This window comes from Filicampus tigris, chromosome 5, assembly GCF_054856515.1.
Source record: "Filicampus tigris isolate MCC_2025a chromosome 5, RoL_Ftig_1.0, whole genome shotgun sequence".
Classification (NCBI taxonomy): Eukaryota; Metazoa; Chordata; class Actinopteri; order Syngnathiformes; family Syngnathidae; genus Filicampus; species Filicampus tigris.
In genome coordinates this window covers 9832379-9845448 of record NC_141221.1, presented here as the reverse complement: position 1 = coordinate 9845448, position 13070 = coordinate 9832379, and the positions used below count along the sequence as shown (strand labels likewise).

The window sequence follows — 13070 nt, the reverse complement described above, 5'->3', positions numbered from 1 at the left end:
ATCTTTAATAACACATTTGCGTGTTTACGGCCGAGTCTTGTGAATATTAGCGACACTAAACTGAATGCTCGAGTCGTTTTGCTTTTGCAGAGGTTACGGGAATTTATGGCTACATTTTGGTTTTGGCTTAGCTTTGTATGTTTTTTTCCTCCTCCACCTGAAAAGCATGTCTGTGCAGTCACTTCCCCCACATGTTCACTGCAAAGCTGTCCTAATGCATTCCAGCTGTGGAAGTGATAGAAAGAGCGCACACTAGTGGTTGGACAAAGTACCAATCACATGAATGGATGGATTGAAGAATAGATACAGTATTCATAAATAAAGGAAGAGACATTAAATAATGCATTTATGATAGGAAACCAGACATGTTTTTAAACCACATGTGAGGATATTAACAAGAACTGGAAATGGTGACTTAAAACGTATTACTACATTTATATATGTTTTCTCCCACCACTGTAATTGTACAGATTTACTGAGTTGTTTTTTCTCTGTACTGCAGATGCTGTTCCGTCCGAATTGTGAAGATCGTTTTGCAGAAATAGCCGCATAAGGTAATTTAAACACACAAACACACACAATTAAGAATATACTGTTTATTTACCAAAATTGCAACTCGTGTACAATTCCCTGCAAATATTAAGACAACATGAAGAAATCACCCAGACCGTTATAAAGGCAAGAGACTTTGAGAGCAATTAGCAAGTTGTAATCGAGACCAGGCATCAAGTCACATGATGGAGCACACATCACATGATCAATAACACACTGTATGCTGAAAAACATTTTTAATAAAAAAAAAAAAAAAATTAGAGCCCTTTTACCGTTAATTGACTGAGATGCTGCTAAGATGAAACAAAACAGCTCAGAAGTCCTCCTCTGCATTCCGACTCTTGGACGATTTGAGCTCTTTGAGACGCTGGATGCAGTCGTCCACGCCACGCTCGCCGTGAACTTTGTTATCCCGAGTGCGCACGTTCACGGTGTTACTCGTCTTCTCCTTCTCCCCCACCACTGTTTCATGAGTGCAAATAAGTAGGAAATTATATTAGAAATGTAAAGGAGATTAGGAGGAGGCGTGATGAAGTCACTGACCCAGGATGAAGTTGTACTGTGCCAGCTGGCCGTTTCGGATCTTCTTGTTCAGAGTGCTTCCGGGATCCAGATCCACGTCGCTCATGAAGCCAGCGTTGTGGAAGTCTTGTTGAACCTAGAATGTTAAGAAAAAAACAAAAGTGAGGCCACTGTAAAAAGTCTTCAAATGGACAACTTGTAGATTGTAATTTCACACTGGTGCTTGCTGGTGAAATGTGATTGCGACGAATCTCCAGTCCACTTGGTGGCAGTAATGCGCCTCCCAGCTGATAGGGCTGACCAGATGTCCACAATAAGGAGAACTCAAGTTCTCCTACCACATCAGCTTTTCTTCCTGATGTGGCTTTTACCTCAAGAACATCACAGTCCTACTTAATGAGTACAGTATATTATCCTGCTTTCTTGCTTATGACCAATATATACACGCTGAATTTAGTGGCGTTAATGTGGATACTGATGAGTACTGCATTCAAAGGTATTTTTTATTGTAGTTATTGTCACCAAACCTTTAAAAGAATGTGTTACATTTACATTATTTTTGGTGCATTTCAAAGGTTTTACCCGAGCACTAGAAACTTTTGATAGCTACATAAGAAATTGTAATCTTGAGAGTGAAATTACGCACTTTTTATTCATGAGATTATTTCATTAATCCTGAGAGAATAAAATTAATAATTAATCTTAAAATCATTACGTTATTTTTCCACTGTGTGAACGACGTAAAAAAAAAATGGTCCAGGGGCACATTTTTGTCCGAAAGACAAAAGAACTAAAGGTTCCTGGAAAATCAGGTGGAAAAGCGTCATTTCTGTGACATTGCTTATTTACCTTCTGAGCATACTCCTCACAGGTTGGTCCCACAGGTACGACCATAACTTGGCGGGGTGACAGCCACAGCGGCCTGTGGGACATTTTATTAGTGCTCGTCTTTTGGGATACAAACATATAAATAAATCATGGAATCCTTTCAACGGATGTAAACAAACCATTTTCCTCCGTAGTTTTCGGTCAGGATGGCGATCATTCGCTCAACTGATCCTAGGATGGCTCTGTGGATGATCACCGGTCTCTTCTTGTCATCTCCATCATGGCTGTAAAAAGGGGTGTGAAATTGCAGCAATTTTCAAAGTTGGAAACATTCCATTTATTTACCAAATTGAACTTTGCCTCTCGATAGGGAACTTAAAATAGTATAGTATAGCTGACTAAAACAACCAGATTTAATGCAAGGCATGAGTAAGCTTTGGATATTATGCCGCTAGGTTGAAGTAAAATAAGTCAATAAAAATAGAATTTAAAAAATGGCGCAATTAATGCACTGTAATGCCTTGCATGATGGCAAGGAGAACTATTTTGTATGGTTGTCTGCTTATGACAAAAAAAAAATATTTATGTTTATGCTTGAATACTAATATACATTTTCATTGAATAATCCTATTTCCTCCCAAGCTCTCCATTTTAAATTCCCCACCCCTTTGCAATCCTGGCTGGAAAAGCGTTGAACATAAGAGCACTACAAAGCATCCCTCAAAGACATTTTTATAGATTTTTCTTCAAGCTGAATTTTAGCCAGCAAGTTGAATAAGCACCTAACAAAGGAGAGATTGAAGCGGATGGGTAGCTGGAAGTCCAGCTGGATGGTGGCACACTGATGGTATCGGCCGATGGCGTCCTTGATCTGAATGTCGATCTGCGCGGAAACGAGACGCGAGGTTAATCGAAGACGCGCATTCCCGCCCGCTGATTGGCAGTTAACGGCCTTGTTAGTTGGTTCACCTTTGGCCCGTAGAAAGCTCCATCTCCCGGGTTGAGAACCCATTTCTCCCCAAAGTCATTCAAGCTGTTCTCCAGTTGCTGGCAAATAAGCAGAACACATGCAGAATCATTACATCCTGTATTTTTACTTGGTAGGGCTGGGACGATACAGTCTTGTCCCAATCTGATACTTGGGTTGTGATCCGTTACTCAAATATTATAAAAATATATATTAAAAAAACTGAGGCATGTGTTTAAAAAAGTTTTAACTTAACATTTTTTTTAACATTTGACATTTATTAGTGTCTCGATTGAAAAGTGCTTAAACTGTTCCAGTAATTGTTCACAGAGCTCAACTTTAAGGACCAAAAGTATGTTATAGAACGTGCAAAACATAAACATAACATAAGGTAGCGAAAATATTGATACTTCATCAACGTATCGATATTTGGTATTGGCATAAAAATTATCATATGATATGGTATTTTTCCCCCCCATCCCTATTACTTGGGATTGGCACGCAAAGAAATGGCCTTGACCCAGTGACCGTTCACTATACCTTAAATCACAATCATATGGCATGAACATGACAGAAAATTAGAAATACTCGAGATTGTGTACTTTTTCACAACTAGGGATGTGTGGTCAGGGTAGGTGAGTGAAGCAGTGTCGCCCCCTGCTGTCCCTCCCCATGCACGTGAAGAAAAGAAAAAACAAAATAGTGATTAAATTCTGTTCCATAGTTGTGATTCACAACTATTTACAGTAATCCCCTGCCATCTGTGCAAAAATGAGTCATTTACAATTCTCCTCCTGACCCACTTCAATGTAATTCATATTCATAATGCATCAATGTACTGGTACTACTTTCCTATTAAATAGACTTGTGGCATTTTAGGGCATTTCAGGAAGAACATAAAAAAATGCTAAATTTTTTTTCCCCCCCAATAACAGGGAATGATTTTCATAGAATTTGTCAAAAGTGAATCACGAAAATGAGGGAATTACTTTAGTTCAAGGGATGAATAAACTACATCTCCCTATCTCTCAGTGAGCTGACCAATTTTCGAAAATCTCTGTGGCGAGGTAAAGCCTCAAGAGAACAAGAGAACATTTTTAGCTGACAGCAGATGTGCAGAACGGCGCCCATTTAAATATAGATGTTCTTTGTCTTCGGAGAAGCACGATCCATTTGTGCCGAGGCTCTTCAATTTCTATCTTGATAACATCACGGTTCGGCCATCTTCGCTCCCACGAGACTTTGTGCGAGCGGTTGACATTTTCAGCTAAGTAAGAAAAACAACGAGGCGCTTTGATTACCTTCTCTGCTTGCTCCCAGACGGCGGATTCTCCCAGGAATTTCTCGGGTCTCGTGGAGAGGTTTAGCTTGAAAGAGAAACCGAAGACGTCGTACACGGTGCGCAGGAAGTCCAGGCAGCCCTTGATCTCGTCCTCGATCTGAGCGCAAAAAGAAAAACACTCACGTGGTTCGAAGATGGCAATCAAAGCAGACTCAGCTGCTACATGTTGACAGATTTGATTGTGCATTTTATGTGGCTGTAGTTGGCTTCACCTGATCCATGGCGCAGAAGATGTGAGCGTCATCCTGCTGGAAGCGACGGACGCGGGTGAGGCCGGTGAGGGCTCCCGACAGCTCGTTGCGGTGCAGGACGCCAAAGTCGGCCATGCGCAAGGGCAGCTCTCTCCAGGAGCGTGGCCGGTGATCAAACATTAGACTGAAATTTTAATCAGGGGGGATGAGAAACATTGAAATCAAATTCAACAGTGCAGAAGAAAAAAGGCGGGCCCTCACCAGTGGCCGGGACAGTTCATAGGTTTGAGGGCGAAAATTTCCTTCTCCACCTCGAAGGAGAACATGTTTTCGCTGTAGTGCTGCCAGTGACCGGAGGTCTGCCACAGTTTGCTGTTGTAGATGTTGGGCGTCACCACCTCCTGGAAGCCCCTTTTCCTGTACTCACTCTGCCAGAGGAAAATCAACCTTTTACTGGGGTTTTCCTGGCTCAAATTAAGGCAGAGGTGGTACCATCCTGACCATGCGCCATGACGTGCATGTATTCTGTAAATTCAACTGACTCGCTTTCTTTTACAGGGAACATACCGGTACTTTAAGAATTACAATAAGAGTGACTATTATCACACTAAGGTGTAAGTCAACAAAATTTTTTTTTTTTTTTCAAGAATATGTTCTATGCAAGCCCACTAGTTGAAACAGGGCATTCTGATAAATATTGTGTTTGTGGAATAAGTGTTAATCCACTAATTTTTTCATCTCTGAGGGCGGCCATTTTGTCATCTGTCGACTGAAAATGACATCACAACTGCTCACAACGACCAATCACTGCTCTGATTCAGAAAACAGGTCAGCCAGGTCAGGTCAGTTGTTTCTTTGCTAATTTTAAAAAGGCAAATCAAGAGGAGACAAGATGTATCTTTCAGTGTTAATACGGTAAATGCACTTCATTTTTCAAGGCTTCCTCCACAATGGAATGGATTGAAAGACAATCTTCATGCCACCAAGATAGCAGTGCCTCTCCTATTGGAAACGCTTTCCTATGTCACGATGGCGCCGTCGTCAAGTTGTATATGTTTCAATGAGAGGGTATTTGTCTTCGTTGCGGACGTCCCAAAAACGCTCCATTCTGTGGTGCCGCCCCTCGACACACACACAAAGAATACCGTTTGACAATGGCGCGCTGCAAGTTCAGAGCATGAAATTGGGCAAAGAACCGCATGCGTGAGTTAGCTAGGCCTAATATAGCACCTCCATAGTTGCGAACGCTGCAACTGCAGTTTGAAACACGTTGCTGCCGCAGACATCAATTGCACTGTTTTGCGCAAGATCAATTGTTCTGGCTGGAGGGGGCCGCCTCACAATTTTGAACGCATGAAAACCCCTGTTTTAATATAACGTCATGAAGCGGTGTTTAGTTGGAATGACTTGATTGCCACGATCAATTCATATTCTATGCTGACACGGGACGTGGATTATTTCATCAAAACTATACTTAATAGTTGTAGTTCAGATGTTCCTATCTGTCTGACACATAATTGTAATTAGAGTTGCAACAAATAATCGGCAACTAATCAATTATCAAATAATTGTTTTATTTTATTTATTTTTTTCATTAAATTTGCCCAAATGCTTAGAATTTCAGCTTCAACAGTAAATTCTAATTTCTGTAGTCCTCCATGAAAGAAACTGATTATTTGCGTAGAATCCCAACAAAAAAAAAAGAAAAAATAATTTGCTTGTATTTTGGAAAATAATGGTCAGTAATTTTTGCTATTTTCTGACATGTTACGGACCAAATCAGTAAATGAATCATGATTCATTTGTTTGAGCAATTTCTACACCATCAATTTTAAATAAAGTCCTGTTTTTGAATAAACAGATGTAAATCAAAATGTTTTTTAATCCGATTCATAAAAAAAAAGGACAGTTTAAAACTAAAATAATCAATAGCTGCGGTCAGTTGTAATCTAATTGACATTGACTGACCACATACTGTATTGCTGTAGTTTGAAGAGGTGGACAACTGCACATAATCATAATGAAAGCTCTTATGATTTAGCCACATCAGAGGGGTAAAATATTTGAAACAGCTCTGAGCATGATACACTAGGCCACCATTGTCTAGTAGACTCAGTTGAACTTCAAACATGAGAAAAGTACAACTCCCTGTTCATGTGGCCTTGCCGTTAATGGAAGCCTTTGTCTCACTTTTTGTCCAATTAGGACTCTGACTTACTCGGATGAACTCAATCAGGGTGTTGTAGATGAAGGCGCCTTTGGGCAGAAAGAAGCAGCTCCCTGGACTCAGGTCGTGGAAAAAGAACAGGTCCTGCTCCTGAAGATGACACATTTGCATTTAGGTCAAACCGGATTTCATTTGAACCGACTCATCACGTGCTGGAATGAGGATTTGTCTTGACAACATACTCTTTCTAAGCTCACTTTTTTTCACTACTTGGCTCAAATGAATTCACTCTGCCCTAGAAACCAGTGCTAGTAAATGGAACCTGATTGCTGCAGTCGGCTCAATTTATCATCACTCAAAGCTGAAAAATGTTCAAGAGTCAATTTTCCTGGGCGAAAAAAAACGAAACCTTGAGACGTGGTCTACTTTGAGAGCTCACTGCCTCCTTGAGTTCATACCCGGCCCAGTTTGCGATGATCTCTGTTTTTGGCCTCTTCCTGAAACTTCTCCCACTCTTTCAGCATTTTGGGGTCCGGAAAGGAGATTCCATATATCCTCTGGAGGGTCTCCATGTCCGCTTTTCCCTCCCAGTATGTGGAGGAGTTCTGTGCACCACGAATACAAAAATGTTCAGTATTATAGCCCGGATTGTCGCCTTTCACAATCAAATACAATATTTCCTTACATTGGGGTTTAGTGGATTTAGGAAGTTACGATTAATTAAGTCAATATTAAATTGTGACACGGCTCACCTTGTGGATCTTAAGCGCCTTGATTTTTCCTGTGTGTCTCACATGTGGACCCCGACACAAATCAATTAAAGGGCCACACCTGAAACGTTTGGGATTTGAGGGCGTTTGAGACGGAGAAATGAGGCGCAAACAGTCACCGCGACGACATTCACTCACCTGTAAACGGTTGTGGTGGGAGTGGTGACCTTCTCGTTCAAGATGCGACACTTGAACATGTTGTACTGTCAAGAGGAAGAGTGCGTTATACAGTGAACCACCGCATATTGAAACAATCAAGACTGAAAAGTATACTGTCTACTTTGCCGTTCCAATTTGCTTGTGTTCCTTAAAAGGGAAGTATACCCAAACATTTTTTTCAAGAATATGTGCTATGCAAGCTCACTAGTTGAAACAAGGCATTCTGATAAATATTGGGTTTGTGGCATAAGTGTTAATCCACTCGTTTTTAGCCCTCTCAGGTGGTAGCCATTTTGTCACTTATGTCGACTGAAAATGACATCACAACTAGTCAGGGCTCAGGTAACGACCAATCACGGCTGAACTGTTTTCTGAAGCTGAGCCGTGATTGGTCATTACCTGAGCCCTGAGCAGTTGTGATGTCATTTTCAGTCGACAGAAGTGACAACATGGCCGCCCGTTGAAATGGCTAAAAAGGGGTGGATTTTGCTGCTTAATTCTTGTTCTACAAACGCAATATTAATCAGAATGCCGTGTTTCGACTAGTTGGCCTGCTGGGATTATATTCTTGCGAAAAATATGTTTGTGATGGTTTCCACTTTAATATTTGTTGCGTGTACATTCCAAAGAGTGAGTTGAATGACTAGTCCCGCATATTCAGTATTTGTTTGTTCATGTGTGGTGACATGTCAGTTTGTGCCATCATGTTATTTAGCCTAGTATGCTAGCTAATGAGCTTCATATGAAGGTTGCTTGTTTATATTGAACACTACTGAGCACCGGTATGTAACATGGATCCATGATTGTGTACATGCTAGATGGTTGAGTGTTGGGTGTTTTCTTTTGAAGAGTTTTGCCGCCATCTTGTGGCATCAATAAGCAATTACAACTCCCTTCTGCATCAATTAGTTGCGGATTTCAGCTTTTCGTAGTCCCTAGCCCACACAAATAGCAAGGGTTCACTGTATTAGTTACTCATGTGATGTGACTTAGTTTCTTCTGTGGAATACCTTGAACATCTCCAGCAGAGTTTCTTTTTTGATCTCAAGCCTCTCAAATGGCTGCTTCTCCTTGATTATTTTCTTGCACAATCCCTCCAGACAAGGGAAGTCATTGCTTGACACCCCCCTGCACACAAATTCCACAAAGGGAAAAGCCAATATTGTAACTGGCATTGATATTCAAAGTACCTTTAAAACACAGCTAAATTTAGTACGTTAGTGTTTAAAGGGCATCTAAGTGTCAGCACCATTGTGATTAGCGAGGAACCTTTGAGGAATTCTGGACTAATAGTGGAGAGTAATTGGCTGGAAGGGTCCTGCAATGTCAAAATATCCTTGGTAAAAATCAGTCAGTACGGAAGGCCATTAGCATAACATGACTTCATTAAGAGGCTTGTGTAATTAATTAGACAGCACTCTCCTGCAGCATGGGGGAACTGCATAAGTGGAAAGGTTGTTTGTCAAGAAAGAGGTTCATCTCGCGTCCACGCAATTTAAAAGCTCAGCTCATTGACGAGAAAGTGTGAAGCCTAAGCCTGTGCCACTCACTCATTGCCGTCGAGGAACATATCGTAGTAGAAGCCGTTCTCTATGGGCGGACCGTAGCACAGGCAACCCCCGTAGACTCGCTCCATGGCTTCACCCAGGATGTGAGCGCTGGAATGCCAGTAAACCTTCAAGGATATGGGAAATTTAGTTTTTGTTCCCACTTTCATAACAGTGATTTCAAACAAGGTCAATGTATTTGTTCCCTTCCTTAATAGTGTTTTCAAAGGGTCTTTTTCTTTTTTTTTTTGTAAGTGTTCTTATTGATTTTTTTTCAGCTTCCATAACAATACTGTATGTGCCAAGGTTTTTTTTTTTTTTTTTTTTACTGCATTGTTTGGAATTGATTTTTCCCCCCCACATAGCAACTTTTCAGTCTGTGCTATAAAATGCTTTGTGACTGACTAGCACAATGGAAATGTATTTTTACAATACAGGCAGTACTCGAATTACAACGTACGCGACATACGACGTTTCAACTTTACGACGCCCGTGCCTCCTCCGCAATTTTGTCCCCAGCACCATAGTGCCTACGTTTACATGCAGTCAATATTGGGGTTAAAATCAAATTTCTGATTTCTGAAACATTCTGAATAACCCGTTTACATGATTGAGCGGACAGAGTTGCTCCGGCAACAGTGCAGTACAGTGACACACGGCGTCATGACTCAAACGGACGTCATTTACGCCTCTGAGCTTGTTTACCTCTGCTTGTGTATTTGCAATGGGTTTTGCGCCAAACAACGCACTTCCGCATACAAGCACTTCCTGTACTACAAAGACCAGCATTCCTTGCTGTTGAGCATGCGCAGTGTCTCGCGATCGTGTCCTCCTTCCCCATCCACTTTTCAGCAGTAATGCTAAGTACGGCATCTTGTGATTTTTATTTTAATGTATTTTCATTTTTTTATACAAAGTATTTTAACGTAAATTTCGACTTAACGGTGAAATCCGACATACGCGGAAATTCGTGTTACATGGCGAGTGTAGGGACGGAACTCGTTCATAAAATGAGGACTCCCTGTACTGTATATGCAAACCATGCATACTTAATTAGACTCCACACATACACTAGTGCGCCTCAATAACTTCAAATATCATGGACAATTTATTTCAGTGATTCAATTTGTAAAATTGAAATAGATTCACTGCACAGAGTGAAATATTTCAAGATTCTTTTTTTAAAGAATTTTGATGATTAGAGCAAACAGCAAACAACCCCCCCCCCCCCCAAAACCTGCATCTCAAGAAATTGTAATACAATATCGTAAACATCAAAATGATTTATTTTTCTGGGTGGGGTCTAAAAATTGGGTAGGAATGCAAAGATTGAAAAGTGATTTCCTGTGTTTAAACTCTATAATGAACTTCACTTTTTAAAACAGAACTACCAAAATAAATTAATAAATAAATGAACGTCTCTACCGTATTCAAATTTAATGAGATGCACCTGTTCATATTAAACATGGGAGTCTGCAAATTGAAAAACAAAACCCCTTTTGTAATTTATCCAGTAAATCGCATCAGATTGACACTATCCCTTCAGAAGGAGTTGTGTTCAGAATTTGTCTGTTTTTAAGTCTTGTGAATAGACGCAATGATTGGCATCTAGGGACTTACAGCTTGAGCTTCGTCATCGTCAAACTTGAGCAACTCCAGGCTGCAGTCGTCCTCAAAAGGCCGGTCCAGATCCCACACGTCTTTGTTGACCTTGGCGATCACCGTGTTGTCGGCCAGACCTTGACTGGATGCCACAGCGGGACATATTCATCAAATTCATGCCCAGACGTTGACTTATGCTGACAAGTCCACTTTCAAGAGACGAGTGAACTTCAAAAGTGTTCTGACGTGTACAAAATATATTAGAGCAAAGCACAGCATAAGAATGAGGAAGTTTTACAGCATCGATAATATGTGTAAAGTTACAAAGGCAGGACCTCGACGCTAACTTTTGCACTGGTGCGACCAGTTGTCCAAATTTGCTCATCTTAAATTGTCTTAACCCATTTAGGCCTAAAGCGCCTGGCGAAACATCCCTCAAAAACCTAAGGGCGACTATCGAATCATCCTCTAAAACTTGAGTTTTTGCCGGAAATTCAATACCTTAAATAATTAAAATCTCAGCCCCTGTAGCAGATAGAAACATCATTCCAAAAGAATTTCAGAGTTTAGATGTGGCTTTCACACAGAGAAGCAATATTTTTAATTTAAAAAACAAAACAATCATCATTGTCTACAAAGATATCATTTAAAAAAAAAAAAGAAAATGACATATCCGCTCTCCCGGCTTTAAGGGCAGAAAGACGCAACAGCGCTCTCAGCCTTAATAGGCATATCATCGTTTCATATAACGTAAAGATCGACATTGACTCAAGATATATTTGCAAAATATTTTAACGTCACAAGAAGTCTGTCTGCGACAAGCGGCGGCTGACAAAGCACGGTTGATTATTTTAGCTCTTATATTACGGGAAGAGTATTTGTTTTAAAATTATTCACACAAATACATCCGCGATTTATGTGTGCATTTATAATGAATTATCATTTGTAAATATTAAATTTCAAGCCGGAAGACCTTGTGCTGCTTCTACCTCTTTTTTTTTTTTACACCGCACCAAAAAAAGGCGCAAAATAAGAACGACAACAGTTGGACTGCAGAGGGAGCATTAAAACATGAACATTTCCTTCCCAGCACACTGCAAAGTTGGCTGCATTTGCGAGCATATTCGTCGCAGTTTTGAGTCCTGGTAAATTTATCATCGCATTTGGCAGCGTCGCAGTAAAATTAGCCCATTTATGTATCTTAAAATACTAATTAAAGTAACTGACCTGATCCCACAAGCCACTTGGTAGGGTGTGGTCTTCCAAGACTCTGCGTCCACCACTTTCCCATCGGGTAAGGTGACTTTAATGGTGCGAGACTCCTTGGCAGCTCTCTCTGCCGTGAGGGCATCGTGCTCAGCTTTGAGCTTAGCGTACAACGTCAGGCGCTTGTCTATGTACTCGGGCGCTGGTGAAAGCTGCGGGGAAAAACATTGCCAAGTGTATCAAGTAATGATGCGCATGTACAGGATATGAAACGTGTTTTTGGTTCTCACCTCAGCTCTGCCACCAGCATCTCCAGCATTATTTTTCACCTTCTTCTTTCCTCCATCTTGACCATTCGATGCTCCTCCCTGTCCAAACATCACAGTGTAGGCTATTAATTTAGGTTTACTCAATGCTACGTGAGTGTGACACAGTATGCGCCACATTGTTACAGCACCGAACCGTTAAACCATTAATTCAACATCATGAATGAGTAAAAGGGACGCGCTTCTTGTCAATATACAAAGTTATGAATGTGAAATCCTTTTTAAAACGTGCAAGGAGAAACAAATATCCTTTGCTGGCTACTTTCAGTTCATGTTGACTGTCAATCATACAACTAAAAGAGAATGTTAGCGAAGTTTGTGTGAGAGGCTGCCATAAACATACGTGCAGCGTTCCAATGACATAAAAGGGGGGTCACCGGTCTTCCCGAAAGCCAACACGTTTGCAGCGCATTGCTAGTTGTCGTCAATGTGAACAGAGTGGCGGCTAGGCTAAGCTAAGCTAACCGGCTAAATTAATGACCGTTGCTAGAAATGAAGGCGAAACGTTACCTTTTGACCTTCGGCCACGTTTAGTTGACTCATTTTCTCCACGACAGAGTGTTCGGCCATAACAAGTGACAAGCTGGCCCACTTTGAGCGACTTGATCACGGGTTGGCGAGCTCGCTGAGAACTGTCAAGATGAGAGCCGAGCGGCGGTGACGGCTGATGACGTCACCCGGAAATCTGATGCAACATTTTCATTTACTGGAAAGAAAATTCTTCTTGTCGTTGGAAGTTCATGATGCAGCGTTGCACTTGTATCATGTTAAACATATTTTTATGAGCCAGAGCAAAATTACAGGACAAGTAGTTTTCGAAATTTGTATTCTCTTTTTTATCAGAAGATGAACATAACATAACAATTTTTTTCCATTTAGATTTCAATTTCT

At 40.8% G+C, this 13070-nt stretch overlaps 1 protein-coding gene across 1 annotated transcript; it reads right to left on the bottom strand.

Annotated features, from left to right (window-relative positions):
* Positions 1-581: 581 nt before the first annotated feature.
* On the bottom strand, positions 582-12865 carry tars1 (threonyl-tRNA synthetase 1). The gene is made up of 19 exons (XM_086030401.1): positions 12690-12865; positions 12144-12221; positions 11875-12065; positions 10666-10789; positions 9049-9173; positions 8509-8626; positions 7478-7542; positions 7322-7400; positions 7028-7174; positions 6621-6719; positions 4664-4830; positions 4424-4586; positions 4171-4308; positions 2872-2949; positions 2685-2785; positions 2082-2186; positions 1924-1996; positions 1096-1210; positions 582-1014 (listed from the first exon to the last, which is right to left on the bottom strand). Exons 1-19 carry the CDS (start codon positions 12747-12749, stop codon positions 866-868), a joined length of 2175 nt encoding a protein of 724 aa, XP_085886527.1. The 5' UTR covers positions 12750-12865; the 3' UTR covers positions 582-865.
* Positions 12866-13070: the final 205 nt, after the last annotated feature.

Coding starts and splice junctions, on each gene's coding strand:
- tars1 (XM_086030401.1), bottom strand. CDS start 12,749: ATGGCCGAACACTCTGTCGTGGAGAAAATGAGTCAACTAAACGTGGCC. Junction 10,790..11,874: donor CAAGTGGCTTGTGGGATCAG/GTCAGTTACTTT, acceptor TGTGGCATCCAG/TCAAGGTCTGGCCGACAACA. Junction 7,543..8,508: donor CTCTGCTGGAGATGTTCAAG/GTATTCCACAGA, acceptor TCCTCTTGACAG/TACAACATGTTCAAGTGTCG.